This window comes from Hemicordylus capensis, chromosome 1 (assembly GCF_027244095.1).
Source record: "Hemicordylus capensis ecotype Gifberg chromosome 1, rHemCap1.1.pri, whole genome shotgun sequence".
In the NCBI taxonomy this organism is placed as follows: Eukaryota; Metazoa; Chordata; class Lepidosauria; order Squamata; family Cordylidae; genus Hemicordylus; species Hemicordylus capensis.
The window spans coordinates 222,425,760-222,452,881 of record NC_069657.1 but is presented as its reverse complement, the minus strand read 5'-3'; the positions used below and the strand labels follow the sequence as shown (position 1 = coordinate 222,452,881).

General features: G+C 47.1%; 1 protein-coding gene across 1 annotated transcript in view; it reads right to left on the bottom strand.

The window, feature by feature from the left end:
* Positions 1-26,798, bottom strand: part of LOC128332382 (uncharacterized) — a 61,914-nt gene extending 35,116 nt beyond the window's left edge. Inside the window, exons 1-2 of the mRNA XM_053266667.1 lie at positions 26,696-26,798; positions 23,574-23,727 (exon numbers count right to left, since the gene is read on the bottom strand). Of these exons, the coding sequence (XP_053122642.1) occupies positions 23,574-23,727; positions 26,696-26,798 (257 nt within the window). The remainder of the gene's footprint in view (positions 1-23,573; positions 23,728-26,695) is intronic.
* Positions 26,799-27,122: the final 324 nt, after the last annotated feature.

Genomic DNA, 27,122 nt, shown 5'->3' with positions numbered 1-27,122 from the left:
GCAATCTAGAGAGGCCATTCAGATACATATTTAACCTTCAATGCTTGTCCCAGCACGCCCTTTCTTCTGCACAGCGGTGGAAGATTGTGGATAACCACTCAATGCCAACTGTTTTCTGTTTAAGGAAAAGGACTGCAATTCTTTAATGTAAAACACTGAAGGATTTATTTTAAGTATCGCTAATCTGATGAACAGAGAAGCAACATGATGGAGCATAGCTGTGAGTGTTACATAAATGAGGAGTTGCAGACACATAACCTCTTTCGGCCCCTTCTGCACCTGACTGAATCCAAGGGGAGTGTTATAATTAACTTCAGTGGGAGCAGCATTGCTGTTTGGGATTTCACTATGTCTGGGGCCTGTTTTGTCCTTGAATTATATACTGTTGTGAAAATAGTTGGCTCTTATTTTGTCGAGTTCAGTGTTGGTCAGCAAGTGCAGTGTTGCATTTTCCATTCTAAGCCTTGTGCTCTCTTGAAAATCACGCCCCCATCCCCATGATTGCCATTTAAAGTGAGTTTTGAAATCAAGTTGGAGGAAACACTCTTTCCAGGGCTTTTCCTTCTCTTTCTTCAATGTATTGATTGATTAGTATTTCCCAGTTAAAATTATCAAAACGTTAGCCATGACTAAGTCTCACAGAAATTAATGGGATTTATGTTAGACAGAAGCAGCATCTTCTCTCATTTATTTCAATGGCGCTTAATCCTAACTAACTTAATCTGGCTTTCCCCTAGGTTTTCTATTTGTCATGAATTGCACAGTTCATGTTGTACTGAGTAGCTGTTTGCTTCTGTGAGTAGCACCTTGGAGTATGCTTGCAACTATTTATCCCACCATATTTTTTCTAATTTTTGAACAGCTGATGCAGTATGCATGCACCTCATCCTTGGTAGTGTTCCTGATAGGGTTGCCAGATCCAGATGGTGAAAAAAGTCAATATCCATCATCAAAAAAGTTGAAATAGAAGATGCTTTTCACACACACAAAAGTCTCCACTTTGCATAAATTTTGCATGTGGTTATTGGTATTATATATGCATATTTTGATTTAAAAATTGGATAATTTGAGAAGAAATACAGCTCACCACTGTGAAGCTGATGTCTGCTCAGTCTGCTGTCTAGGTGTTGGGTTTTCAAGGCCCCTGAAATTCCTCACCTGGTTAGGTTTACCACACACACTGTCCTCCTCCCCAAGGGTCCTCCAGCCTGCTCTCCTCAGCCAGGCCAGCAACTTCACCTCTTGACTCAGGGCAGCCAGCTAGCTACCAAGCCAGCCTCTCTGCATGCTGGCACAGTGATGCATGCATGGTTTCCCACTCACTTGCTGTTCTCTGCAATTACAAATGTTTGTATATGGCTTTTCAACAGAAGGTTTCACCGTGGTTTTCAGAGAAAAATAAATAATAAGATGCACCCTTGTCCCCAAAGAGCTCACAATCTAAAAAGAAACACAAGGTAATACCAGCAACACTCATTGAAGGAATGCTATGCTCAGGTTGGATAGGGCCAATTGCTCTCCTCGTGAGAAATAGAAGAGATTCACCACTTTAAACTGTGACTTTTTGCTCAGTTAGCAGGGGTAACTGCTAACTTCTCACTGCCCCCCGCATAGGGTTGCCATATTCAAGCTTTCCAAATCCGGGTGGCCTATTTTGCATATTATGAAAATTATGTGGCAGCTAATTTGTATTTATTTATTTATTTGACAGATCTGTATACTTTCCCCTCCTTCTCTGCCCTCCCATGTGATCAAATCCGGAGTAAAATCCGGGCAATCTGGGTAGAGCATTTGAAATCCATGTAAATCTGGGTGGAATTGAGCAGCCAGATGGAGAAGCCAAAATCCGGGGGCTACCCTAAATTCCAGGGGACATGGCAACCTTACCCCCACACCACTATCCCCCCACCAAAGTTGTTTGGTCCCCAAAATAGTTGCATGTCCTCTATAAAAATAGTTGCATGTCCTCTATGTTATTGTAAACCACCCAGAGATGAAAGTTTTGGGGCGGTATACAAATTTGATTGATAAAGAAAGAAAGAAAGAAATGTCCCTAGTTGGCAACCCTAGTTCCTGATTAGGGCTCCAGTCAGGTTTAAGTTATAGCTAAGTCAAAGGGAACTTTATCTCTCACAAGCTTGCTGATGTAGGCAAATGCTCCAGCCTGCTGCATGTGAGTTTGCCTTTCCAGTGGATCGACTGCTGAGAAAACAGTTCATTCTGCCATTTGACTTAGGAAGCTGTTCTTGTGTACTGTCTCTTTAAGAGTCAAGCCAAGACAACCCGAAAATGAGGGAAACCATGTGAGAGAAATGAGGAAACAGTTTCAGTTCTGCCACAAAAGCTTGGCTGAGTAGGTTGGGCCTGTGTGAACTCTTCAGGGCCCCATACAGTTCTAGGCCGAGATGGCAGATAATCCTTAAATAACATTTTTCTCTCCACCTAATACGTTTTTTTCCTCCTCCAATCTATGTTTTATGTACTGGGTTTTACCAGTGAGTTGTAATCAATCAATTGGTCTGTCTGTCATAGGGTTGCCACAGTCAAGCTTCCCAAATCTGGGTGGCCTAATTTGCATATTATGCAAATTGCGTGGCAACTAATTTGCATTTATTGATTTGACAGATTTGTATACTTTCCCCGCCCTCCCATGTGATTGGATCCAGAGTAAAATCCGAAAAATCCAGGCAGCACATTTGAAATCTGTATAAATCTGGGTGGAATTTAGCAGCCAGGTGGAGGAACTAGAATCCAGGCGCTACCCTTAATTCCGGGGGACATGGCAACCCTAGCTCTGTCAGTCGTTTATTAAAAGAGGTCTAGTATATGCTGCTTTTTTCAAATGTTTAATAGCTATAAGGCTTACCCATATGTAATTAATGGGATACCCTTTGCCCTTGTGTCCCATACGCATGTAAGAAGCAGCAGAAGATCACAGGCGGGGTAGTTTGTCCCGCCATTTATGTTGTACCATTTCAGACTGTAGTTGTAGGGTCATGTGACTGAAAAATCCTTGCACCAGAGAGAGCTAGCATTTCAGGAAGAAGGCTAGACTTAGAACTCCTCTTCCTTAATTTTTGTCCTAGCTCTCTTCTCACATAATTCCCCTGTGCACTTACTGAATGGGGGTGGGGGTGGGATTGGGTCTTCTGGCACCATCCTCCAGGCCCCGTAGCCAGCTGGTGGCATGGAGTGTACCTGCCACACCAAAAAATTCTCTTTCCTCCCCAGCCTCACTGACTGTTTTCACTGAACATTGTATAACCTGCCTCCCCTGACTTCTGCAATCCCACCTCCAAAATGTTGAGGCTGGTTACAGGCCTGCCATCCTCTGAAGCCAGCATACTCACTCCCTGCAGCCACGTGTATGGGTTTCATGAGGAAGGTCTCTACCTGTGTACTCTCCAGAAACGAGAACCTTGATCACCCAAGGTTTCCTCTCACATTTCTCTTGAAAGCCAAATGCATGGCTGCTGAGGTCACAGTCAATGGGTGCTTCAGTACAAATGCCCTGCATTTTTAGGGCATGGCCCTACTCCATCCCTTTGGAGGGGGGGGGTTACATAAGAAGAGAGCTTCTCTGGCTGGAAGGTTTTGCCTAATATGGGAAACACCTATATTGGGCAGCAACGATATAGGAAGATGCTGAAAGGCATCGTCTCGCACTGCGGGGGGAAAGCCAATGGCAAACCCCTCCTGTATTCTACCAAAAGAAAAACCACAGGGCTCTGTAGTCACCAGGAGTCAACACCAATTTGGCATCACAAACACAGATTCGCCTTTCCGTCTGCTCTTTGAGAGAATTAGTCCATAGATTTTCTCAAGGCAGCTTTCTGAGCTCCCATTTCAGGACTGTGAAACACAACTTGTATCATTGAAAATGCCTCTGGAAAGTGTGGATATTTTTTCTTGCACTCAAGTTTGGAAACTTGCAGGGAGACAGCACAGCTTACATGGGTCTGCCATCAGCATGAAATAACCCATCCAATTCCTTGAATAAGAGCAAGCAGAAACCCACACTTCACATTTTAAACACAAGACAAGTGCTCCATCTGTGAGATACTTGTTTATTTCAAAGGGGCTTATACAGAGCTCCCAGCTGAAAAGGCTAGAGGTGCTATTAGTGCTGGGTGAATTATTACTATCTACTTGATCATTGACAATTACCACTTCAAAAACATTTACATGTTCTGCTTTTTCTTGTCTTTTTTCTTTTTCTGCACAAAATGACATTCCTGAAATGGAAACCTATAAATGATTGCTGGGCACTTGCTTTGGAACTGAACTCTTTTCTCTGTCTTGTCTTAAACACACATAGGAAACTATTAATGGGCGGGGAGGGGGGAGAATAAAAATTATACCATTGTTAATACCCTGAAGGGATGTTTTTGGCAAGGAGTGTCTCCCAGTGGCCCTTTTCTGGATCCTAATTTCCTCTCATCCCACTAAGGCCTGGTTTAGCTAGAATGTGTTCTCTTTACAAGAGTTTAATTGTAAAAGTGGAGCCTATGTTGAATTAGACTGACTGTAAAGAAACGTGTTACACGGCAGGAACTGAATTCCCTTCCTCCCTATACTCAAAGACTTTTATCTTTCTTCATTTGTAGCTTGGCAGACTTTCTAAAAAGAGCACACTACAGTCTTCAGTTTCTGATAGCATTCCTTTCCGAAGAACCAAACTGGGCTTTATTTATTAGGGGCTGGTAACAATGATTTGTCACTCAGATGTTCAGCATTTAATCAACCGAAGAATCGTGCAGTCTCATAATGTGCCAGATTGTGTGTGTAGAGCACTGTCCCGTGGAAAGCAAGTTCAGATTTTTAATCTCAAAACTGTTAGCACACAGGCAGTCTGTTATTGAACCTCCTAAGGTTTTAAATTTAACTTTAAAACACCCCAAATATTTTATTGTTACAGCTATGAAGGGAGGGGAAGGCTTAACCCTTTCCCCCATTGTCAAAATTGCCCCCCATATCACTATTAGCCAAGGAGGTAGAACTTGTCTAAAGTATCACCTAGCAGAAATGTAGGGGATACAATTTGCGGTTTCTGGGGTGTTAAATCCCCCCAACCCAATTTACTATGAAGTTTGCTTCTTCTGTGGCTGTTCACAGACACAGTGATAGAGGCCATTTCGTTGCTGGAAGAAAGCCACCCAGTTGTCTAGGCAATCTTGTGTCTCTTTCTTGTTTTCATGCACTGTGCTGCAAAGCACAGAGCTGGAAGGAAAGGCTTACATCAACAAAATATTTGTGATCATTATGGCTGTAAACAGGAGAAATCAAGTGAGGGTAAATTGGAAGGGGAGGGTCAGATGGCACCATGGGTGAATTTCATACTCTCTTGAAGTATGAACAAAGTGAGAGTACAAGTCTGAAGCCTGCAAACAAGGATGTCATGTTAAACAGGAACATTTGGTTCAGCCCTAAAAAAGATAGGTTCCTGTATCATACTTTCCATCGTTTAGAGGTTGAGAGCTTGCTGCCACATGCAGCCTTCCTGCACATAACCCCATTATTTTCTCGGCTCTGTGTAACATGGGTCACTACCTTGTTTGTTTTGGTACAATGGCTATTCAGAATGGATTGAGCAAGCATGTTGAATATGTTTAGGAAAATAGAGATGTGACGGTGCAGTGTAGCTTGTTCTTAGTCAGACACATGTGGGTATCCATATATTTATTACAGCTGTGGAGTGCTGGGAACAGTGGCGTATCGGGGGGAAACGGCGCCCAGGGCAAGCGCCCTGAGATGGCGCCGCCCCCCCGACCACCACATACCTGGGCCGGCGGCGGCACCAGCGCCCCCCAGGCAGCAGATTGCCGGCGTTGGCGGCAATTTGGTGGCGGCGTGCGACGGCGATGTGGCGGGCCGCGGCGGCGGGTCGCCCGCCGAGTGGCGGCGGCGGGTCTGGGTCGCCCCCCGCGCCGAGTGCGGCGGTGGCTGGTGTGGTGGCTGGCCTGGCGGCGATGGGATGGCCTCCTCAGCATAGCTGGAGCGGCCGAGCGGCGGCGCGGAGTGCAGGCAGTGATGCCGAGCCTGCCTTCTGGTCCAGCGTCGCTTCTGCACAGGCGCACCTGGCGTGCCTGCGCAGTTGTGAAGCGACGCTTCGGCGTCCCAACTGCGCAGGCGCGCCAGGTGCGCCTGCGCAGAAGCAACGCCGGGCCAGAAGGCAGGCTCGGCGTCGCTGCCTGCACTCCGTGCCGCCGCTCGGCCGCTACAGCTACGCTGAGGAGGCCATCCCATCGCCGCCAGGCCAGCCACCACACTAGCTACCGCCGCATTTGGCGCGGCGGGTGAACTGCCGCGGCCACTCGGTGGGCGACCCGCCGCCAAATTGCCGCCCGCATGCCCACTGCCACACTCAGTGGGCAATCCAGGGGGGGCGGCGGGGGGAAGCCACTTTTTGGCGCCCCCCACGTGGCCCACCGGGGTGGCACCCGGGGCACGTGCCCCCCCTGCCCCCCCATAGTTACGCCCCTGGCTGGGAAACTAGTAGGGGAGCAGGTGAGAAAGATCAGAATCCCTGCTTCTATTTTGCAAACAAGGTCAAGGATTCAGATTCCAGACTCAGATTGCCCTGATTATATATTTGGCAATTTGGGCTTTGTCAAAGAGTGTGTGCACGTACATAGCCTTACTTACCACCTTGCAATGAGTACAGCTGCTGCTAGCCATTTATTTGCCGGTGCAGCAAGTCTTCAAACTGGGTAGCTAGTCAGTTTGGGAAAGAATGCAATCTAGATTATCTTTTTCCTAAGGCAGGATCTGTTTTCCCCAGATAAGAATTTGCCTTTAAATATTTGAATTTATTGTATTCAGTAAATAGTTTGAAATGAAATTCCTATCATTCTCATCAGTTTATTGGACTTGAAAGGAAACATTCCAACTTGATTTCACATCTGTATTTTTGCACAAGTGAAAGAAAAGGGAGGTACATCCCCCACTTCAGATGTTACCTCCTTGTTTGGGGATCTCCTGTCCTGCCCTGCGGTCATGAATTTCCTTGAATAAGCAAGACAATTCATGGCAAAATCTAACTGTGAATATATTTCAGACAGATGTCCATATATTGTCATAGCAGCAGAGCTACTTCTGCAAAAAAGGTATGATATTTCCCTACCAGCCAAGGTCAATTTATAATGTCAGCTCTCCACCCCCTGCAATTTATGTTTCAATTTTAAAAGACTGATGAATTAGAAAAACCATTGAGCTCTTCTCACAATCAGTGAGAAGACCTTGTGGGCGGGCTGTGCGGAAGGTGGGTTTAACCTACCTACCCCGCAGACAATTTCCTCTCCTAACCTGGGTGGGCGGATTGTCCGCCCAGACAAGTGATGGCTCCCTTTGCAGCTCTGGGGGTTGGGGTGTTGGGCCGTGCTGCCGAGTGTCGCCCCGCCCCGCCCCGCCCCGCCCCCTAGAGCTCCAATAATGCGCCGTGTAAGTGCACAGTGCATTATGGGATTCCCCCTCACCTACTCAAGTGTGCCAGCCACGGCTGACACACAAGCAAATAAACGGGGTTAAGGGAGCACTTGCTCCCTTAACCTCGTTTAATAGGGTGGCTAAATAGGTAGGTTTGCTGCCGTGTAGCTGCTGGAATCGGCTCGATCCTGGTGGTTCACACGTATGTGCAAAACTGGGCTGGGCTCCCTTAGCCTGGTTTTGCACGCCTGTGTGAATAGCCTCCATGTATTTCTACATTTAAGCTGTAGCCTATAGAAGCAAGTCTCATGATCAGTGAGAGTCGCCGGGAAGGGGTTTGCAGGCAGAGCGGGCTTAGCCCACTCTCCCCACAGACGAGCAGGAAAGTAGCCCTGGGCAGCCATATCGGCTGCCCACATGAATGCCAGCTCCATCACAGAACCAGCGGGGACGAGGGCTGCACATACCCCCTTGTTTCAGCCTCCTGGCGGGGGTATCTCCTTGTGTGTTGTTGTGGTGTGGAGTCGCGGTGCGGCAACACAGAATCGAAAAGACGGTGTTAGCGGAGTGCTCGATCTGCTAACCTCGTCTAAGGGGAGGGAGAATTAGGACGGTTTGCTGCCAAGCCTGCTTTTGCCCAATCGTGAGAATCCCCTCATTGTAATCAACAGATCAATCTTTCACTAAGGGGCTATTCACATGATCAGGCAGGCGGGGGAGTGGGCAGGCAGGGAGAAGGCTGTGCAAACCTACTTTCCCCCCAGACAATCACACACATGTTGCTGAAAGCATGGACCACGCTCCCAGACGAGCAGCACTGTGCCCAACAACACACAGCGCTGGAGGCCGGGAGGCCGTGTCCCAGCTTCCAGGTATCCCACAGTGCACCATGCACTGAATGTGGTGCATTGGGGGATTCCCCCGGAGATGGGCACTCTAGGCAACCATCTCTGTGTGAGGCCAGGCTGTGTGAGCCCAAGCATGCACACAATCAGGGAGCCGGGTTTAATGGTACGCTGGTGCCCTGAACTCAGACTGAAAGCTGTGCTAAAAAGCCAGGCTAGGTGATACTGGCCCGCTGGGATCAGGCCCGATCAAGTGGTTCTCACACATAGCCTAATCCAGGTTGAGCTTCCCTAGCCTGAGTTAGGCTGCGTGTGAAAACAACCTCTAAGTACATTTCCATGTGTGCAGGACTGGAGACATTTCCTGCTACACCTGCCTCAGATGCCTTGATATGCTGCAGCCTCTCCCAGAATGGAAGTCTCCTGCAATGACTTTCCTCCTTATAGCATTACCTGAACCCTGCCCAGATTCTTTCATCTGTATGAAGTAGACCCATGCTGCCCTGTAAAAACTGTAATGTGCCACAGAGATTTTTGCTCTTATAAATGTGTGGTTGATTAAACTTAAGAAGTATAATTCAGGTTTAATTCTAAAAGTTGAGAAATTTTGTGTGGTATTGGTTCTATTTTAAGCTCTTTTATGATAGGCAGTCAGGATTTCTGAAAAAGGGGGGATTTCTAGGAGGGATTGTGGCATTTGGTCTAAGTCAGGGATGTGAGTAAAGTTTATTTTCAGTTGTTTTTCACCTTAGATGTTACTTTGGCTTGTATAAGGGTTCTTATATTTCTGCTGCCACCAATTATAAAATGATACCTCTGTAACTCTGTTGGTTGCTTTACCCTGATAACATGGCTTTGCAGACGTGAGGTTTGTTACCAAAATCACTCAGTCAGGATTACTTAAAAACAAAACAAGAAGGATATGTATTTAAAGATATTATCTGAAGTTGGTTGGTTTCACTACTGATTAACAGGGCTAAAATCTTGCTTGGTTACGAAGTTGATGATTTGAACTTCTCACAACACTTAGTTATGTTGCTAAAACAGCTTTGTTTTGGGGCTGCAAACAGCACCCCATCATATGCTTGGAACTGTGGGATCACAGCTTCCATTTTGGGATGCCTGAGCTCACGGGATCATGGACTCTGCACATGCCCATATTTGGCAAGACTTGCAAATGGTTGCTTAGTAGGGATGGGCCCAGACCGGTCTGGAGGCCATTCTAAAGGCGTCCGGACCGGTCTGGACCTGGCTGGTTCGGTTCGGGTGGGGCGTTCCTTTAAGGGCGGGGGAGAGTTTACTTACCCCTCCCACTGCTTTCCCCCCTCCAGCGTGCGTATTCTATGTAGTAATTGGGGCGGCAGGATACCTCCCTGCTGCCCCTTCTCCCGCTTGAGTGCAAAAGGCTGCACGGAGCCTTTTGCGCACGTGCACGTCGTGCGCACGCTTCACGTCTCCGTGACATGCATGCGTGCGTGTGGCCACGTGCGCGATGTGCGCATGCGCGTGCACAAAAGGCTCCGTGCAGCCTTTTGCACTCAAGCGGGAGAAGGGGCGGCAGGGAGGTATCCTGCCGCCCCAATTACTACATAGAATACGCACGCTGGAGGGGGGAAAGCGGTGGGAGGGGTAAGTAAATCCTCCCCCCACCCTTAAAGGAACCCCACACACAGCGCCGGACCGCAGCTCTGCGGTTCCGTGCACACCCCTATTGCTTAGCATAAGCAAAACATGAGGCAATGCTACCCCGAGATCATGATAATAATGGAGACTGGAAGAGAATCATCCACAAAACCTCTCTTTGAGCCAGGTCTCACGATCAGTGAGACCCAGTTTGCGAGAGTGAGCGAGGAGAGTGGGCTAAGCCTGCTCTCCCCGCACATGAGCAGAACGGGAGCTCTGGGCAGCTGGATTGGCCACCCACATGATTGCCAACTCCATGACGGAGCCAGCGGGGGCTGGGTGGAGCGGGAGCCGATTGGCCCCCGGAAGATCCAGCATGCCCTGCGCGAGTGCACAGGGCATGCTGGCGAGACCTCCGGAGCCAGGAGACGGCTTTTCACCTTCCCTCCAGGGGTCTCCTCATGAGTAGCCGCACTGTGGCTACTCATGATTTTAAAAAACCGGGCTTGCGGAGCGCTCATTCCACAAACCTGGTTTTAGTAGTGGGCTTGCAGCCGAGCCTGGTGGTTCTCACGATTGCAGAAAATTGGGCTAGCAGAGGCTAGCCCGATTTTCTGCAATCATGTGAATAGCCTCCATGTCTGTCTCTCTGTCAAAGAGAAGGAAGTTGGCAAAGTAGACCCCCAAGTCAAAAAAACTCTCTAAGGAAGTAACAAACTCCCTTTCACAAGAGAAATAGCATGAGCTAATCTTCTCCGCAGTAACTCAATATAAGCACAACGTCTCCCCACCCCACTGTCAACAGCTAATGAGCTTGCAAACAACTAGAAGGAGATAAACTCTAAAACTTAGGAAATTTATCTTTATACCTGGAGAGACACATCTCCGTCCTGCCCAGATAAAGCTTTAGGTTCAGCCACTCAACCTTCCACAAAGACTTCCTCCAAGCCATTTCAGCCTTTTGTTCAGTGGGTTTACACTCAAGTCGATCAGTTCATGCAGCCACGAGTTTCTTTGTTCAAGCTACGTTTCATCCCCTCCAGCAAGGTTGTGTGACTTGTGCATGGCCCCAGGCATGAAGTTGCCTACTTGTACCTCAGATCCAAACACATGCCCTCAGAACCTGTATTGGAATCTATACTGGAACCTGCATCGGGACCTGCACAGTGCTCTGCCTGAATTTATACCATACTGGTTCTCAAGCTTACGATGCCACTTGCCCTTTCTCCTTCCCGCTCTTCTGCTGCCTTCCCCCTGCGAGGAGACATGCTCTGCTGCCCATCTACAAGTGTACTGGATGCACCACCAGATCAGAATCGGTAATACTAACCTCTTGAGGTATATAAATCAAATCAATCAATCAATCAATCAAATAAATAAATAATCCCACGCCCCTCTAGATTTCCTTGCTCCCTTCTCTTTCCTCTCCATTTCTGAATCCAAGCCCTTTCTATGACAAGCCTTAAGCTGATTTATTTACAATTTGAACCCTAAGCTAAAATTCCTCTTAGTGAAATTCTTGTTAAGACTGTTACTTAAGATTTTATTGCTGGCCACACCAACCTTTTTCATTTCCTGTATCCCCATTTATCCATAAATAAATCCTTGAACTGCATTTCTGCCTCTTTATTATTTTCAGACCAAAACTCTGCTCAAATTAAAACTATGATAGACTCTCCCCCATAGTCAAACTGATCCCCCACATTAGCCTAAAAGTATATTTGGCGTGTTCTAGCCAAGCACTCTGGAGTGGATCTAATAACAGTTACCTTACACACAATGAGGCTGTTCTCATGCGTCACCTACCTTGGGCTAGGGATGCCCAGCCCGGGTTAGGCTGCATGTGAGAACCTCCAAGCCCATGCCTGATTGTCTGGTGGGGCAGTGCCGCCTAGCCTAGCGCTCGGGCTCCCTTACCCTGGGCTAACTGCCTGTATGTTTGCTGGGGCTATGTTTAGCCCCAGTGGACTCAGAGATGGGCACCCAGCACACCCGTCTCTTGGCAGAATCCCTCAATGCAATGTGTGTGCCATGTGTTGCATTGTGAGATTCATGGAGGCCAGAACAAGAAGTTCTGACCCTGGAGGATCCCTCTGCCCTGCACCGTGCTTCACAAAGCAGAGCTGCTTGTGTGGGAGCATGCTCCTACCACAAATGCCTTGATCGTCTGGGGAGAAGATAAGATTTTTGGAGCTTCCCCCCCCCCGCCACCACTCTCAGAGATCATGACAAATCAGCCCATAAAATAAGGCTTTTCGACTTTGAACCCAGTTCCTTACCAGAACTGTACTTCACAACCCAGACTTTATTACAGACTGTCCAAATAACCTAGCCCTTTACTTCTTACTGTCTTATCTTCAGAACAACTCCTCTTTGAGACTGTTCTTACCCAGACTCAAATACCCACTCTAACTGAATTTCACTTCCGTCTGTCACTCTCTTACTGCCTCTTATGATTGACAGCTCCAAAGGATTCTAAGCCAATTTGCATGAAAATAGTCCTGCACCATTTCATCACAGGGACGTATATGTTTGAGGAATCTGACTTTTTAGTATTATTTGGAAGGGCTGATGTCAAAAGACATGGTTCCCAAATGGTAAAACCCAAATGCATGCTGGTATTATGTATATATTTTGTATATATTAAGTCAGGTTCTCACCTTTTACCCCAAATACCCCTTGATGTGCTTTCCTGGGGCCTTTTTACAGAAATCTGTCTTAATCTCTAATACAGATACATAGATAATAAGCAAGATGCCCCAAAGATGTAACTAAGTTATTTTAATTCCTGTGAGCGATCACACCTGGGAGCAGAAGAAATAACAGGTAGCAGTGTTGGGAGCCATATTTACCAGCTTATCTTTATTGGTTTTTCATCTGCTGACAACCAAGGACAACTGTAAGATCTGCCGGCAAAGAGACTCTGCTGTGCTTTTTGCTGTTACTTTGTGGGCTACTTATCTTCTGGCTAATTGTAATAACTTTCAGCTGGCTCTGTTGCTAGAAAGAGGGGCTGGCCACCATTGTAGCTATAAAGGTGAGGGCTGTGCCAAAGGAACAGCCATCAGTACAGCTGATAGTGGGCCGCTATGCGAGCACTTGTAGATAAGCACCAAAGAGGTCTGGGCTTTGGGAGCGGGCTTTGGGGATGGATCTGAGGGCTGGGGCAAGCCATGCTGTTGTTTTCAAAAGCTCTCTTTGTATTAACTAGGTCTATACAGGTGTGTGTTTCAGTGTAACTGGAGATCAGTGTTCAATAGCTGGGGCTATTCCACTGGTGGTGGGGAACAGAGGAGGATGTGGCATTGCATCGTAGCAGACCATTACAGGGAAAGGCAGATCATAAACTTAACAGTTCTTACCCAGTCCTGCCCCCCTGCCGGCTCCTTGACCTTGAGGAGCAGTACCAACTTCCCACAGAACCTCACCTTGCTTCTTTGTAATGTCAGGTCAGTTCAAAAATAGAACAAAAACCATCCACGATTTGATTGTGGATGATGGAGCTGACCTGGTATGTATTACAGAGACGTGGATGGGGTGGGGCTACAGATCCAGTTTGGGCCCAGCTTCTCTCTGCAGGATATTTTGTTGTGGAGCAGGTGAGAGGATGTGGGTGGGATGTGGGTGGGATGTGGGAGGAGTGGCTGTGGTGTATAAGAATAATATCTCCCTTACCAGGGTTCCTGTCAGGGAATTGGCCTAAATTAAGTATGTGTACCTATGCCTGGAGACCAAGGATATACTGGGACATCTGTTGGTGTAATGTTCACTCTGCTGCCCAACAGAGTCCCGAACTGACTGACTTGGTTGCAGAGCTGGCACTGGAGTCTTCCCAGACTGAGTTCTGGGGGACTTTAATGTTCACTTTGGGACCAATTTGTCAGGATCAGCTCAGGAGTTCATAGTGGCCATAAAAAGTATGGGCCTATCCCAAGTGGTCTCGGGACCAATGCATGTTGCTGATTACACTCTCAATTTGGTTTTTTGCTCTGATCAGGCTCCATGGGTGGGAACTCCTGCAGTTTCCCGATTGTCATGGATGGACCACCATCTAGTTATGGTTGGACTCACAGCCGCAACCGTCCTCTGCAGGGGTGTAGGACCTATTAGGATAGTTCACCCAAAGGCTCTCGGAAGCAATAGGATTCCAAGAAGCCTTGGAAGGCTTTAAGGTTGGTGCATATGCTAGTAACATCCAGACTTGACTACTGCAATGCACTCTACGTTGGGCTGCCTTTGTATCTAGTCTGGAAACTGCAGCTGGTAAATGCAGCAGTCAGGTTGGTCTCCTGGGTTACCCAAAGATATCATATTATACCCATTTTAAAAGAATGACACTGGCTGCCAATAAGTTTCCGGGTGAAATACAAAGTGCGGGTTATTACCTATAAAGCCCTGAATAGCTTGGACCCAAGGTATTTTAGATTTTCTTCATGAACCCCGCCACCTACTAAGATCATGTGGGGACTAGGTCCGGTTGCAGCTGCCACTGCCTCGCTTGGTGATGACTCGACTTTGGAACGCACTTCCTAACAAAATCAGAGTCTCCCCTTCTCTGGATGTTTTTAAAAAGAACCTGAAAGCATATTGGTTTAAGTTTATAGTTTTAAAGTTTTAAAGTTTAGAGTTTTTATCTGTATTTTAAACTGTGTTAATGTTTTAATTGTGTTTTTAGATTGTGAATTGCTCAGTGACTTGCATATGGTCGATATAAAAATGTGCTAGATAGATAGATAGATAGATAGATAGATAGATAGATAAAGGCAGGGCAGTGAATGATTCTCTCAGTCTGAATCATTTTGTTGGCTTTTCCGCATGCCAAATTGATACAAGTCCAGTCTACCATCAATTATTTTGGTTTTGCTACATGGCTCTGATGTCTAACTTAGTGCCACATTTTTTTTCCTTGGGACATCCAAAGATAGTAAACAAAGGAAGACAGACACAAGGCCTGCCTTTCCTGTCGAAGCAGCAGCTGCTGCTAAGTCTGCATATTCTCAGTTCATGCATTCTTACCCTTGACCCCTTGTGTGATATCCAGTTCCCTCTGTGTCATAGTCTCCTAAAAGTTGTGATTTCCTATCCTGACAGGCAGCAGGAAGAGGAGAAAGCTGCCAGGCAACCTTTGCTCTGAGATCACAAGAAGGTTATTAACAAAACCACTCATGACAGACACGGCTTAGGAAATACTGATAAGATCAGGAGGAAACCAGCCATTCACTTGCTGCAGAGGATACCTGCACCGTTTTGAAACTGGGTCAAATTCAGCCTTACATTTATATAGTCATCCCTTGCTTTTATCACTTCTACAAAATGGGCATTGTCTCAACCCTAGGAACTATGAATAAAGTAATGACATTAGTATGTTTATATCCGCATATCAGTCAGATGGGGGTGTCAGTGTGGTCTAGAAAACACAGGACTAGGCCATAGCTCAATGGAAGAAGCCATAGTTTGCATGCAGAAGGTCCCAGGTTCAATTTCTGACACCTTTAGTTAAAAAAATAAATCTCAAGGAATGACACCCCTCCACCACCTAAGACTGGAGAGCCACTGTCAGGGAGAATAAGTAGTACTGGGCTAGACAGGCCATGGCCCAACCTTGTACAAAGCATGTGCACATGGATTTGGGCTTGAGAGTGTCGGCTGAAATCTAAGCTCAGAGTAGTCATTGAGGCTCTTCACATGATTCATGTGAAGAGCCATAAGGGGGTTTGTGGGGAGAGCGGGTTTGGTCAACTCTCCCCACAGATGATCACCAGCCTATTGCTGGCCAGGTGGATCACCCACCCAGACGAGCAGTGGCTTCGCTTGGGCACTTCTGCACCCGGTGGCAGCCCGTCCAGCAGCTCCGGGGATCGAGTGCAGGGAAGCACAGGGAAGCCTGTTGCTGGGCACTCTTGCTCCCAGCGGCAGCCTATCCAGTAGCTCCGAGGATTGAGCGCACAATTAGTGTGAAGAGCCGTAAGGGAGTTTGCAGGGAAAGCGGGTTTGACCTGCTCTCCCCACAGATGATCATGATCTCCCCACAGATGATCTCCTCTTGTTGGAATCGGCCGCCCAGATGAGCAGCGGCTTTGCTCGGGCACTTCTGTGCCCGGCAGTGGCCCGTCCAGCAGCTCCGGGGGTCAAGCACAGGGAAGTGTTGCCATGCAGCGCTCCAGCCCCTGCCCCCCGGAGCCCCAGTAATGCACTGTGTGATTGCACGGTGCATTCCTGGGGTCCCCCCTCCCCAACTGTGTCCACCATGGCTGCAAGCTTGCTCTGCTAACCTCTTTTAAGGGGAGGCGCATTTAGGTGCGCTTGCCGCTGGGAGCCGCACAGCTCCTGTAGCTGCACACAAGCAGCAGGAACCAGGCTGGGCTCCCTTAGTCCGATTTCTGCTGCTCGCGTGAATCGTCTCATTGTATGGTCAGATGGGGTTTCTTGTTTGGCTTTAGACCATAGATGCCATATTAAAATACTACTCATAGTTATAATAATGCACAGTTTACATACAGCTTTTCCTAAGTTCTCCACATATATTACCATAATAATTATATTATCCCATGCATTATTACAATAGTTCTTAAAAGAAGTAGGCCAGTTACTCCATATGGAACATTGGAACATGTTCCAATAAGCTGCTGTATACTGAGTCAGACCATTGGTCCATCTAGCTCAGTATTGTCTACGCAGACTGGCAGCAGCTTCTCCAAGGTTGCAGGCAGGAATCTCTCTCAGCCCTATCTTGGAGAAGCCAGGGAGGGAACTTGGAACCTTCTGCATGCAAACATGCAGATGCTCTTCACAGAGTTGTTCCATCCCCTAAGGGGAATATCTTGTGCTTACACATATAGTCAGTCTCCCATTCAAATGCAAACTAGGATGAACCCTGCTTAGCAAAGGGGACAATTCATGTGTGCTACCACAAGATCAGCTCTCCTAGCCGATGGTGGTAACTATATCTTACAGTTATTGCATGCTTAGCATATCTATGTTTGGTTTTTCAAGAATAAATAGCAGCCAGATTGGCTCCCCGTGGATTGGGAACTTTAATCCTACCCCTGCCACAGTCCCAGTCTGAAACCGACTCCCACACATACAGCTGCTATTTGTCACTGATGCTAAGAGCTTTTCCCCCTTGTCAAATAGCAGCCATCAGGGAGCTGATCCAGATCAAAACCAGTGTGGGTTAAAGTCCCCCTCCTCTCACCAGTGCCAGAATCTGAGGGTGGCATACAAAACTCAGAATGGAAGTGTAAAGCATCCACTTCCCCTCTAATGCACAGTATGTTCCTGAGGCTGAAGCATATAGTTGCTTGTCTCGGTCTGTTTCATTAAGGTGTTTCATCAAGATGGCTAAGATAAGATTTAACTTGGGTAGGTCCACCACTCCTGTATTCTACCAAGAAAACCACATGGCTCTGTGGTCACCAGGAGTTGACACCGACTCGACAGCACAACCTTTCCTTTCCTTTATGTCCACATTATAGCACTGTACTATCCAACGTGGTGTGCAAAGCTGGTGTACAGAATGAAGAAAATTCACCAAAAATAATTTTGCATTCTGGTTAACCAGGAACAGACCTGGATCTATACATCCATATACTGTAGGTGTAATGCAGCAACAAGGTCAGGAGTTAGGTGTAAATAGATGTGGGGAACCACTTTGTGTTGCACGGAAGCTCAGATCATCTTGGGTGCATAGCACCTGTCTGAAAGTATTCTAAATTGTAGAGAAACACCATGCTCAATATAGAGGGTGGGAAGAAGAAAATAAAATTGGTCTATTCAACTTCCAGTCCACTGTCTTGCCTGTTGGGCAATGCTGCCTCATAGTCATCTGTTGTATATATTCTATTCAGAGCTAGGATCCCTTTCTAAAGTTCAAGGTAAGATTCAAGGTAAGATAAAGGAAGTATTTTGGGTGGTTTGTTTGTTTTTAACAGCTTTAATAGGAACAGGGTGGTTATCAGATGAAGCATCCAAAACACCATGGCAAAAAAAGGAACCACTCCTGTCAACTAAATCTGTAATGTCACACTTACATTTACTTAAAGTCCGGATAGAATAACTCTGTGTCAAGGTGTCTATCTGTTAAGATGGGTCCTTTTCCGCCATTCTTCATGTAACATGACAATGGAACCTCAGCGAGGCCCAGTGCTGAGATGGTATCTTTCACATTTTTGCAGTGGCTGTTGTTTAGTATGGCTTGTCAGGCTGTCAGATAAAGGCACACATAGACTCCTATAAGGAATTATTAATGAAGATTCAACCGGTTTTTCTGCTGGAAACGGATCACTTCATTCTTCATCTCTCTGACTTTTTACATGAGAAAACTAAAAATAGCCCTGCGTGTTTATAAGGAAAGACCTTCAGTATCTGACAGCTTCATGCTCCCTCCCCCGGCTTCCATTGCTTTTCTGTACCTCTTGTTCCATTTCCCTTATTCCATGGGATGTAAAGCTAAATACTTAAAGCAGTTTATTTTTCTATTTTTCAAAAATTTTCTAACTTCACACACAGAAACACATTTCTTATAAAGGTATAAAAGGTTGCCTTGTATTGTCTAGGCATCAGGCCCAGTTCTATCTACTCTGATTGGCAGCAGCTCCCTAAGGACTCAAGCTAAGGGCATGATTATGGTCTTGCATGGTCTTTTAAAAAAAAAGTTAAAAGCAGCTGAGGCGATTGGATTGGGGCCGTGATGCTGGAGGTGGGTATAACCCTTCCCCCTGGTATGTTCCAGTCAAAATCACCTCCCTGCAAAGCTGCTATTTGCCCCATGGGGAAAAGGTACAGGGGGAATTATGAAGCTGGTATCTTTTCTGCCATAGGTGTTGCTCTTGTTGCTGCTGCTGGAAAAGAACCAGTTGGGAAAGGCCTGTTTTATTCACCTTTCCTGAGATGAGCAGTGTTATGATTCTGGGAATGCAGACCACACTCCCAGATGAGCAGCGTCATGTGGCGCAGTGCGCAGCTCTGGAGGCCGGGACAATGTGTCCCAGTCTCTAGGGATGTGCATGGTCTGGAGCAGTCCGGACCAGCACCGAAGGGGGGCCTTCCTTTTAGGGCGGGGAGGGCTTGCTTACCCCTCCCGCCTCTTTGCCCCCTCCAGCGCCCGTATTCTATTGTATAATTGGGGTGCTGGAAACAAGCCGCCTCCGCCCCCCCCTCGAGCGGATTAGGGGCAAAGGAAAGCTACTGCCGCCCTCCCGCCCCCTCCCTCCCACCCGCCGCCCCCCCCCCCCCGAGTGCTCACCACATTGTTTGCCAAAAAAAGAGAGGAGCTCGCGAACAGAGCTCCTCTCTTGCCAAAGTCTCAGGCCCAACTGGGGCCTTGGGCACGCGCACACGCGCGATAGGACTCTGGATCTAATGGAACTTTCGCCGGAACCCTAACTCACTTGCGCCTCAAATGGGGTGGATGACATCATCACAAGCTATGCTGTTGAGGTGTCCCTCTGTGTCCATACAACTGTACTCGATTTCGGACAGAGCCACCATTGAGCGGATGGGTTCAAAGAACCCGGGCCACTGCCAATCAGAGGCCATGCCTGGCACCCCAGCCACACACCCTGCGTCTGATGTCAGATGCAGGGGCCATGGCTTCGCTCCCAAATGGGGCAGGGAGAGCAGCTTCTGACCACGCTGTGAATGTGGCATTGGCTGGTATTTGCTCTCAAATAGGGTCGCACAGTCCCATTTGAGAGCGAAGTCCAGGCACTGCAAAGTTTTGAGACAGGGAGATGGGAACACACACACACACACACACACACACACACGCACACACATGGAAAGCCAGGTGATCTCATAAGCCTACTGGAAAGTGGCTAAAAATGGTTATGGACCTTAGATGATGTGGAGTTTGAGCTTCAGCAAGAGGTCTTTCCCAGCCTTTTCTTGTTAGTTGATGATTCAAGGGATTGAAAGCTGGGGCCATCTGCATGCACAACATGTGCTTTGCCACTGAGCTGTGTGTCCTCCCACAGGTTAGCACAAAGAGTATGTGCGGAGGCTGGGCATCCTTGGATTCAGTTCTTTTATTGCTCAGAAGGGAGTGAAATCCTATAACATACTTCTAAAACATTGAAGGGAGGAAATGTTTAGCAGACTTAACATTTGGTGGTGTGTTTTTTTAACCCAGAATGCTGCCAACACTTGTGCCAACTTTCCCATCTCATCTTTAGAGTATGAAATTCAATCCCACTTATGACATCCTTGTTATGACAATGCATTGCTCTTTCCTAGGCAAAGACAAAAGACAGAACATGTGGTAGGCATTTAAAGTGAATAGGTAATTTTCATTTTAACTATGAGACGGGGGTGGGGGGAGTAAGGAATTCCTCAAATTAATATGGCCAAAGATTTCATTTCTATTTGTAATCTGGGCCAATATGTACTTTATGTTAGCAGGGCTGAAAGATTGCCTAAGGATGGGGAAAATGTTAAGGGTGATGTCTGAACAAATCTTAGTTCAAATTTCTCAGGGATGAAAAATCTAGCAAAAATTAAATCTTTCTGGCTGTGAGTACTTATTGCTGGCAGTTTCTGGCTACATCTCACCTGAGACTGTAGGCTGTGTATTCTCTCAGTATTCCTAGTGAAGCAGAGGTCAGTGAAGAGACACTTCTTGGCACCCATTTTCTTTATATCCCTATTATGCTTTTTTGGATGCCATCTGTAACACTTAAGGCTAAAATCTTCAATCAATAGGATAGGCAACAGATTGATCCAATTAAAGTTAGTTGTGATTAACACCCAATGAATACAATGGGATTTAGATTCGTTGTATTTAACTTTATTTTTCCCCACCCCCATGGGTTTCAATCGTAACAACTAGTGTTAGCAGATCAGTGCCTAAAGCTTTGAATTAGGACTAATTTTAATTTGTTGGTCTGTCTTAAGTGAATTGATATAACGGAATTAAAAAGAGGAAAAAACATTAAAGATAAGGTAAGTTCAGATGGACGGTGTCAGGGCTGTCACCAACTGCCAGGTCCTGGGGAGTGTATGCTGCTGGCACGAGTCACAATTTCTGGTCCTGTGTATCGTGCAAATGCCCCAGTGTTGGGTTGCCAAGCTGCACTTCCCTTTGCCAGCCATCTGAAACCCAGATTTGAAGTCAAGTGGCAGATACTGGGTGGTGGAGGGAAATGTGGCTTGGCATTCCGACATTGGCAGGTTCACATGACACAGCAGGACCAGAATTGTCAGCTTGCACCAGGAGCGCATGCTTCCTGGGAACCAGTGGCTGGCAGCCCATAACCTCTCCTTCTAACAATAAGCAGTAGTTTTTGTTTATTAAAGTGTAATTTATCTCACTTGATCGAGTAGTTGGAAGAAACCTCTAGTACCAAGCTTATGGTGATGTGCAAATTTAATTTACAGTTAATCAGCAAAGATTCTTTAATCCCTTGACAGGCTTTGAGAAATTCCATAGGAGAGTTGGAATTGTCCACTTTGTTAAGCAGGGTCTGCCCTGGCTTGCATTTGAATGGGAGACATGTGTGAGCACCATAAGTTATGTCCCTTAGGGGATGGGGATGCTTCCGGAAGAGCAGTTGCATGCTTGCATGCAGAAGGTTCCAAGTTCCTTCCCTGGCATCTCAAGGATAGGGTTGAGAGAGACTCCTGCCTGCAACCTTGGAGAAGCTGCTGCCAGTCTGTGTAGACAATGTCAAGAACATAAGAACAGCCCTGCTGGATGAGGCACAATGCCCATCTAGTCCAGCATCCTGCTTCACACAGTGGCCCACTGGATGCCTCTGGGGAGCCCACAGGCAAGAGGTATGTGCATGCCCTCTCTCCTGCTGTTGCTCCCCTGCAACTGGTATTGAGAGGCATCGTGTCTCTGAGGCTGGAGATGGCCCACAGCCATCAGACTAGTAGCCACTGATAGACCTGTCCTCCATGAATCTGTCTAAACCCCTTTTAAAGCCATCCAAGCTGGTGGCCATCACTACATCCCATGGCAAGGAATTCCATAAGTTAATTATGCGCTGTGTGAAAAAGTACTTCCACTTGTCAGTCCTAAATTTCCCAACCTTCAGTTTCATGGGGTGACCCCTGGTTCTAGTGTTGTGAGAGAGGGAGAAAAACTTCTTTCTGTCTACCCTCTCCACTCCATGCACAATTGTATACACTTCGATCATGTCTCCCCTTTGTCACCTCTTTTCCAAGATTAAAGCCCCAGATGCTGTAGCCTAGCCTCACAAGGAAGGTTGCCCTCTTCTGCTCCTTTTCCAGTTCTACAATATCCTTCTTAAGATAGGGTGACCAAAGCTGTATGCAGTACTCCAGATGTGGCCGCACCATAGATTTGTATAAGGGCATTATAATATATAATAACCCTCCTAATGATTCCTAGCATGAAATTAGCTTTTTTCACAGCTGCCACGCACTTAGTCAACACTTTCAAGGAGCTGTCCACCATGACCCCAAGATCTCTCTCCTGGTCAGTCATCGACAGCTCAGATCCCATCAGCATATAAGTGAAGTGAAGCATATATGTGATGGTTTTTTGCCCCAGTGTGCATCACTTTACACTTGCTTACAATGAACCGCATTCGCCATTTTGTCACCTACTCACCCAGTTTGGAGAGATCTTTTTGGAGTTCCTCATAATCTGTTGTGGGTTTCACTACTCTAAATAGTGTGTCATCTGCAAATTTGGGCACTTTGCTGGTCACCCCAACTTCTAGATCGTTTAGGAACAAGTTAAAGAGCACTGATCCCAGTACCGCTCTCTGGGGGACCCCACTTCCTACCTACCTCTATTGTGAAAACTGTCCATTTATTCCTACTCTGTTTCCTGTCCTTCATCCAGTTACCGATCCACACATGAACCTGTCCCCTTGTTCCATGATTGCTAAGTTTACTCAAGAGCCTTTGTTGAGGAACTTTATCAAAAGCTCTTTGGAAGTCCAAGTATACTATGTCAACCGGACCACCTTTATCCACATGCCTGTTGACACTCTCAAAGAATTCCAAAAGTTAGTGAGGCAAGACTTTCCCTTGAAGAAGCCATGCTGGTTCTCCTTCAACAAGACCTGTTCTTCTATATGTTTAACAATTTTGTCCTTAAGTGTGCTTTCCATCAATTTACCTGGCACCAAAGTTAAGCTGACCGGCCCGTAATTTCCCAGGTCCCCCCTGGATCCCTTCTTGAAAACTGGAGTCACATTGGCTGCTTTCCAGTCCTCTGGGACAGAGCCTGATTGTAGGGACAAGTTATATATTTTTGCTAGGAGATTGGCAATTTCATATTTAAGTTCCTTCAGAACTCTTGGGTGGATGCCATCTGGCTCTGGCGATTTGTTAATTTTTAGCTTTTCAAGGCAGTTTAGAACATCTTCCCTTGTTACCTCAAATTCACCCAGTTCCTCGGCTGCTAAACCTGAAAAACTCAATTCTGGAGCGGGTATATGGGCAATATCCTCCACCGTGAAGACAGATGCAAAGAACTCATTCAGATTCTCTGCAGTCTCCTTATTCTCCGTAATAATCCCTTTCACACCCTCATCATCTAAGAGTCCAACCGCCTCCCTGGCGGGTTCTCTACTTCTGATATATTTAAAGAAGTTTTTGTTATTTCCCTTGACACTTCTAGCTATATGCTCCTCAAACCCTCTCTTTGCATCTCTTATTGTGCCCTTGCATTTCTTTTGCCAGAGTTTATGTTCCTTTCTTCCTCACCTGAACGCTGCTTCGAGCAGCAGTGTGCCACTCAGCACCCCTTGCAGTAGGAGATTGCCTCCGCCACTCACCTGGCTGCCGTCAGGGGTCTGCCCCGTGGAGGCCAGGTGAGTGGCATCCCCCACTGCAGAGGGTGCTGGCCGGTACACTGCTGCTAGAAGCAGCATTCAGATGTGGTGGTAGAGGAGGTAAGCACCTATTAATTTACACTTAAAGGTGCCTCTCGCTGCCGTGCCCCCCCCCCCCCCCGTAGCACCTGCACCAGCCATTACTGATACTAAGGGTTACTGCCCAAGCACCGCCCCCGCCCCCGGCCTGTTATTACACATTGCTGAAGACTGGATTCTACTCTCTGTGTAATGCATAGCACCTTAGTGTTGTGCACCCATTGACATTCAGGTGCACAAGAGACAGAATACCTCCCACACACTTGGAGATTCAGTTTTTCGAGGCCTTGAACAAGGCATCCCCAAGTGGGGAAATGGGACAACAGAGGGGCAGTGCTTTGCCGTGAACAGAGTCCAAAAGCATGGACTGTCCATAATAAATAAGAGTTGGGAGCTTATGATGACACAATTCTGCTCACAAGTAAACTTGGGTAAACCTCACTGATTTCAGGATGACTTATTTTCACATCACCATGAGCAGGATTATATCCTTAATTTGCAGCCAGTTTTACAACTACAGTGTTGTTCGGCTTGACCTACAATGAACCCCACTTCAGAGAGAAGGCAAATTTTGGTCCCCCAACTCTGTGCTCATTGGACCACATTACTAGAAAGGGCTGCTTGCTTTGGCAGAAAGTTGCATATGTCACAATGGAACTGGCTAGCTTTCCGAATGTGGTAATCCAAGACCAAAAAAGCTCCTCTAAGTGGATGTACATTAATACACAGGACCTGCTCAAGTGATTTTGCTGCTCTAGGCAAATATAAATTGGGCTTCCCACCTCATGCATTTTCTTGTTTGTAACCTTATGTGTTGAGTTTCCTCCTTGAGGAAAATTTTCCCAATTGCAGACCCTTTTCCTTGTTTCAAAAGGAGGGGACTTTTTCTGCTCACCTGTATGGAATGAGGGGAAATGGGTGCAGCTGGGCAAGAGAGGAGCAGAAGCACACACACCCCCCGCAAATGCCTCAGACCATGTCCCAAGAGCCTGGGCAGGAGAGGATTGTGTTCACCCCAAAATATGTTCTCTGCAATCTTTAAAATCCTGCTAGCCCAGGAAGCAAGCAGCCTGTCCTGCCTTAGCCTCTTGGATTGGGCCAGCTTTCTTGATATGCAAAAGCATATTGTGTATTTTTGCAACAGCTAAAATGAGAGGAAGAAGAAATAAACATAACTGCTAAAAACGGGGATCTGGGCGAAAGTGTACCAAGGAGGCAAAATTCTCTAGCTTATTGCTGTGGATTAAACTTTCATTAGCAGGCATTTCCCCAGACTTTCTTTGGGGTTTAGTATTACAGTTTCAGACAAGAAATTAGTGACTTGCTATCAAACAATCCTGTAGGATTAGTCATTCTTCTGAAAACTGCAGGCTCCCCCACCCCCACCCCTTTTCATTTTTATGATGCAGACTAGCAAAATGGTGATATTTGATTACCCGATATGGACTGCCCCATTCCAGCTTTTAGAATCCACTGGTAATCCCAGAGGATGCAGCTAGGTTTCCCCCATTTGCCTTGCGACTATGGGAGCGCTCACGTATCAGTTGTGTGGGTGTGCAGTGCAATGGGGCCGGGAGCAGTAAAGATTGTTTCAGAGGGACGGAAGCAGGTAAGCTCCTGCCCCCAGCAGTGTTCCCTCTAACAGAAAATCCCGGATGTTCTCTTCTTTACTTCAACTCCCAGCATCCTCAGCCAAAGCCCACTGCAACTAGAGATTCTGGGAGCTATAGACAACAACATCTGGGATTCCCTTTTACAGGGAACACTGTTCCCCGCCCCCCCCCCCCCCAGCCCTAGAAGCTAAGGTCATGTGAACCTTATGGAGTGCTCTATCCACACTACTAGAAACCATGCTTTTGTAGAGTTACCAGTGGCATGTCCATACAGCTATCCAAACCCGTGTGTGTGTGTGTGTGTGTGTGTGTGTGTGTGTGTGTGTGTGTGTGTGACTTGACAGCTGCATCCATTCTTTGCTCTCAAAACAGTGGTGTATCATCTGGTAACCTCCAGGCTCGTCTATGTCACGCCTTCGATCGCAGACAGTGAGGAGGAAGGCGAAGCTGTCAACTTTCCAGCCGATGCCGGGGTGTCTGAGGGGCAGAGCCCGGCTGTCAGCTTCCAAGAAATGGCTGAGGCAGATCTGGCTGATGATTCAGAGCAGGCACAACAACCTGAGACAGCAGAAACCGTGACGGACCAATCAGAAGAGGAGCTATGCAAGCAACCTCCACTGACTCCACAACAGAGGCGTGTTACAAGACAAAGAACACAGCTAGAAACTATCAGGAGGAGTAAACGGCTCTTGCAGAGGGCTGATAAACCTTGAATTCCTGCCAGCTGGGAGCTCTCGCTTGTACTATAAATTATGTCACCCGCTTTCTATTCACTGCTGGAAAGCAACGTTTGTCAACTTTCGTGTCGACAGCTTGCAGCCAAGCCCGATAAAGAAGAACTGTGTCCGAGCCGTATCTTGTTTCTGCAGCTCCGTTTGGTATTGTGAACTTCCCTGCCAGGTAGCCCGATACTGACAGACTACTGCAATGCGCTCTATATGGGGCTGCCTTTGTATGTAGTTCAGAAACTTTGGTTAGTTCAAAATGCAGCAGCCAGATTGGTCTCTGGGGTAACCCAGAGAGACCATATTATGCCTGTTTTAAAACAGTTGCTATGGCTGCCGATATGTTTCCGGGCGAAATACAAAGTGCTGGTTATTACCTTTAAAGCCCTGAATAGCTTGGGTCCAGGCTACCTTAGAGAGCACATTCTTCTGTATGTTCCCCATCGCACATTGAGGTCATCTGGAGAGGTCCGTCCGTCTCCAGTTACCACCAGTATGTCTGGTGGCAACCTGGAGCTGGGCCTTCTCTGTAGCTGTTCCTGGCCTATGAAATGCACTTCCGGTGGATATCCACAGTTTAAGGTGTGCATTACACCATTGAGTCTATTCACACTCACACGGGGCGTTCTGGGACTCCTGGGGGCCGGGAGGCCCCTCATCCCCGCTGCCCTTACTGGCTCTGTGATAGAACTGGTAGTCACAGGCGAGCTCCCTGTTCATCTGCAGGGAGAGCCCAGTAAGGCTCTACTCACTGATCGTGTGTAGAGCCTCATGGTGTATTTTAAAAGTAACTTGAGAAAGGACTCTCAGTTCCCAGGTTATTGTTTGTGATCCCTCCCTACTTGCAAAGAAGCCCAACTCAATGAGCTCATCTATACCACAACTTACTGGCTTCAGAGAAATCTCCTCTCCTCCAGAGAACTCTGGGAACTGTAATTCTCTGAGGGTGGCAGGGCAAGCTGAATTCTCAGATCCCTCACCAAGCTACAGTTTCCCAGGATTTTGGGGGGAGGCCATAACAGCAACTGGCAGGAAACTGTGATA